The sequence below is a fragment of the Calidris pugnax genome, unplaced genomic scaffold, assembly GCF_001431845.1.
Source record: "Calidris pugnax isolate Ruff unplaced genomic scaffold, ASM143184v1 scaffold350, whole genome shotgun sequence".
Classification (NCBI taxonomy): domain Eukaryota; kingdom Metazoa; phylum Chordata; class Aves; order Charadriiformes; family Scolopacidae; genus Calidris; species Calidris pugnax.
This window is the reverse complement of record NW_015091059.1, coordinates 3678-8353: the sequence shown is the minus strand read 5'-3', so window position 1 is coordinate 8353 and position 4676 is coordinate 3678. Positions and strand designations below refer to the sequence as shown.

The window sequence follows — 4676 nt, the reverse complement described above, 5'->3', positions numbered from 1 at the left end:
CTCAGGCCCTTCAAACACCTCCCAACACCCCCTAAACACCCCCCTCTGTCTCTCTTCTCCCCCCCCCAGGTACATCGTGTTCGAGGGCGAGGAGGGGCAGGACGCGGGGGGGCTGTTGCGGGAGTGGTACATGATCATCTCGCGGGAGATGTTCAACCCCATGTACGCCCTGTTCCGCACCTCGCCGGGGGACAGGGTGACCTACACCATCAACCCTTCCTCCCACTGCAACCCCAACCACCTCAGCTACTTCAAGTTCGTGGGGCGCATCGTGGCCAAGGCCGTCTACGACAACCGGCTCCTTGAGTGTTACTTCACCCGCTCCTTCTATAAGCACATCCTGGGCAAGTCTGTCCGGTGAGAAAAGACACACACACGCGCTAAAAAACAACCAAAAAAGGGGGTACGGCGGGGGGGGTGACCTCCATGGGGTGTTGGAAGACCCTTAGTAGGTGTTGAACCATCATCAGGGGTTGTAGGATGTCCCCATGGGGTGCGGAACCACCTCTGGGGGGTGTTGAACCACCTCTGTGGGGTGTTGGAAGACCCTCACAGGGTGTTGCACCATCATTGGGGGTGTAGGATGTCTCTGTGGGGTGTTGAACCATCTCTGTGGGGTGTTGAACCATCATCCAGGGGGTGTAGGATGTTCCTGTGGGGTGTGGAACCACCTCCGTGGGGTGTTGGAAGACCCTCAGTGGGTGTTGAACCATCAACAGGGGGTGTAGGATGTCCCTGTGCGGTGTGGAACCACCTCTGGGGGGTGTTGAACCACCTCTGGGGGGTGTTGAACCACCTCCGTGGGGTGTTGGACCACCTCTGTGGGGTGTTGGAAGACCCTCAGTGGGTGTTGAACCATCATCAGGGGGTGTAGGATGTTCCTGTGGGGTGTGGAACCACCTCTGGGGGGTGTTGGAAGACCCTCACCGGGTGTTGAACCATCATGAGAGGGTGTAGGATGTCTCCGTGGGGTGTGGAACCACCTCTGGGGGGTGTTGAACCACCTCTGTGGGGTGTTAACCATCTCCGTGGGGTGTTAACCACCTCTGTGGGGTGTTGAACCACCTCCGCGGGGTGTTGAACCATCATCAGGGGTTGTAGGATGTCCCCGTGGGGTGTTGAACCATCTCTGTGGGGTGTTGAACCACCTCCACGGGGTGTTGAATCACCTTCATGGGGTGTTGAACCACCTTTGTGGGGTGCTGGACCACCTCTGTGGGGTGTTAACCACCTCCGTGGGGTGTTGGAAGATCGTCACCAGGTGTTGAACCATCATCAGGGGGTGTAGGATGTCTCCATGGGGTGTTGAACCACCTCTGTGGGGTGTTGGAAGACCCTCAGTGGGTGTTGAACCATCATCGGGGGGTGTAGGATGTCCCTGTAGGGTGTGGAACCACCTCTGGGGGGTGTTGAACCACCTCCGTGGGGTGTGGACCCATCATCCAGGGGGTGTTGGAAGACCCTCAGTGGGTGTTGAACCATCATCAGGGGGTGTAGGATGTCCCCATGGGGTGTTGAAACACCTCCATGGGGTGTTGGAAGACCCTCAGTGGGTGTGGAACCATCATCGGGGGGTGTAGGATGTCCCTGTAGGGTGTGGAACCACCTCTGGGGGGTGTTGAAACACCTCCGTGGGCTGAGGAACCACCTCATGGGGTGTTTGATCCCCTTTTTGGGGTGTTGACGCCCAGTTTTGGGGTTCTAACCCCCCTTTTGGGGGTTCTACCCCCCCTTTTTGGGGGTTCTGAACGTCCTGGTGCGGTGTAGAACCCCCTCTTTGGGCTGAGGAACCACATCACGGGGTGTTTGACCCCCTTTTTGGGGTGTTGAACCCTAGTTTTGGGGTGCTGACCCCCAGTTTTGGGGCGCTGACCACCTCTTTTGGGTTCTAAACCCCCGTTTTGGGGATTCTACCCCCCTTTTTTGGGGTTCTACCCCCACTTTTGGAGTTTCTGAACCTCCCAGTGGGTTGTAGAACCCCCTCCTTGGGGTGAGGAACCACCTCACGGGGTGTTTGACCCCCTTTTTGGGGTTTTGAACCCTAGTTTTGGGGCACTGACCCCCAGTTTTGGGGCACTGACCCCCAGTTTTGGGGTTCTAACCCCCCCTTTTGGGTTCTAACCCCCCTTTTTTGTGGTTCTACCCCCCTTTTTTGGGGTTCTACCCCCCCTTTTTGGGGGTCCTGAACCTCCTGGTGGGTTGTAGAACCTCCTCCTTGGGGTGAGGAACCACCTCACGGGGTGTTTGACCCCCTTTTTGGGGTGTTGAACCCTAGTTTTGGGGCGCTGACCCCCAGTTTTGGGGCGCTGACCCCCTCTTTTGGGTTCTAACCCCCCCTTTTTGGGGTTCTACCCCCCTTTTTTGGGGTTCTACCCCCCTTTTTGGGGTTCTACCCCCCCTTTTCGGGGGTTCTGAACCTCCCAATGGGGTGTAGAACCCCCTCTTTGGGATGAGGAACCACCTCACGGGGTGTTTGACCCCCTTTTTGGGGTGTTGAACCCTAATTTTGGGGCGCTGACCCCCAGTTTTGGGGCGCTGACCCCCTCTTTTGAGTTCTAACCCCCCCTTTTTGTGGTTCTACCCCCCTTTTTGGGGGTTCTACCCCCCCTTTTGGGGATTCTGAACCTCCCAGTGGGTTGTAGAACCCCCTCTTTGGGGTGAGGAACCACCTCACGGGGTGTTTGACCCCCTTTTTGGGGTGTTAAACCCTAGTTTTGGGGTGCTGATCCCCAGGTTTGGGGTTCTAACCCCCCCTTTTTGTGGTTCTACCCCCCTTTTGGGGGTTCTACCCCCCCTTTTCAGGGGTCCTGAACCTCCCAGTGGGTTGTAGAACCCCATCTTTGGGGTGAGGAACCACCTCACGGGGTGTTTGACCCCCTTTTTGGGGTGTTGAACCCTAGTTTTGGGGCACTGACCCACAGTTTTGGGGTTCTAACCCCCCTTTTTGTGGTTCTACCCCCCTTTTTTGGGGTTCTAACCCCCCTTTTTGGGGTTCTACCCCCCTTTTTGGGGGTTCTGAACCTCCCAGTGGGTTGTAGAACCCCCTTCTGGTGGTGAAGAACCACCTCACGGGGTATTTGACCCCCTTTTTGGGGTGCTGAACCCTAGTTTTGGGGCACTGACCCCCAGTTTTGGGGTTCTAACCCCCTCTTTTGGGTTCTAACCCCCCATTTTGGGGGCTCTGACCCCCCCTTTTTTGTTTGGGGGTGCAGGTACACGGACATGGAGAGCGAGGACTACCACTTCTACCAGGGCTTGGTCTACCTGTTGGAGAACGACGTCTCCACCCTGGGCTATGACCTCACCTTCAGCACCGAGGTGACTGTCACCCCCCCCGGCATTGTCACCTCCCCCCACGTTGTCACCTCCCCCCTCTGGGGTGACAGGGGACACCCCGAGGACAAGGGACACCCCCCAAGACACACACCCCCACCCCAACATCTCCCTGGGGTTCCACCAACGCTGCTCCTGGGGGTGTCCCCTCTGTCCTGGGGGTGTCCCCGAATCCCTGGGGGTGTCCCCACGTCCCTGGGGGTGTCACCTGGCCTGGGGGTGTCCCCTCTGTCCTTGGGGTGTCCCCAACTCCCTGGGGGTGTCCCCAAGTACCTGGGGGTGTCACCTCTGTCCTTGGGGGTGTCCCCTTTGTCCTTAGGGTGTCCCCTCTGTCCTTGGGGTGTCCCCAAGTCCATGGAGGTGTCCCCAAGTCCATGGGGGTGTCCCCTCTGTCCTTGGGGTGTCACCTCTGTCCTTGGGGTGTCACCTCTGTCCTGGGGGTGTCCCCAACTCCCTGGGGGTGTCCCCTCTGTCCTTGGGGTGTCCCCAAGTCCCTGGGGGTGTCCCCTCTGTCCTGGGGGTGTCCCCAAGTCCTTGGGGTGTCACATCCTTGGGGTGTCCTTGAGTCCCTGGGGGTGTCCCCTGTGTCCTTGGGGTGTCCCCTCTGTTCTTGGGGTGTCCCCAAGTCCCTGGGGGTGTCCCCAAGTCCCTTGGGGTGGCCCCAAGTCCTTGGGGGTGTCACCTCTGTCCTTGGGGTGTCCCCAAGTTCCTGTGGGGGTGTCACCTCTGTCCTTGGGGGGGTCACCTCTCCTGGGGGTGTCCCCAAATCCGTTGGGGTGTCCCCTCTGCCCAGGGGGTGTCCCAGGAGTGTCCCCTCTGTCCCAGCACATCCTCCTGGTTTGGGGGTGTTCCCCTGCGCCCCAGAGACATCCCCCCTCTCCTGGGGGTGTCCCCTCTGTCCTTGGGGTGTCCCCTCTCTCTGGGATGTCCCCGGTGACCCCCCCCTGTGTCCCCCCCCCCCCCCCCCCGCGCCGGAACACCGAACAAGGGGGGGGTCCTCTCTCTTTAGGGTTGTCCCCTCTCTTCTGGGGGTGTCCTCTCTGTCCCAGGGGTGTCCCCTCTTTTCTGGGGGGTGTCCTCTCTGTCCTAGGGGTGTCCCCCCACCTTCTCTGGGGTTTTGACCCCCCAAAAAACCCTACAAGGGGGGGGTCCTCTCTCTTTAGGGTTGTCCCCTCTCTCCTGGGGGGTGTCCTCTCTGTCCCAGTGTTGTCCCCTCTCTCCTGGTGGTGTCCTCTCTTGTCTCCGAGTTCCAGAGAGGACACCTACCCTTGGGGTTGTCCCCTGGACACCAGGGGGAAGTTCTTTGAGGTTCTGACCCCCCCCAAAACCCCCCCCTTTTTCTC

At 59.4% G+C, this 4676-nt stretch overlaps 1 protein-coding gene across 1 annotated transcript in view; it reads left to right on the top strand.

Annotated features, from left to right (window-relative positions):
- Positions 1-4676, top strand: part of LOC106896566 (E3 ubiquitin-protein ligase HUWE1-like) — a gene marked incomplete at both ends in the record, with an annotated part of 26785 nt that overhangs the window by 21332 nt on the left and 777 nt on the right. Inside the window, 2 exons of the mRNA XM_014956656.1 lie at positions 70-357; positions 3213-3379. Coding sequence (XP_014812142.1) covers positions 70-357; positions 3213-3379 — 455 coding nt within the window. The remainder of the gene's footprint in view (positions 1-69; positions 358-3212; positions 3380-4676) is intronic.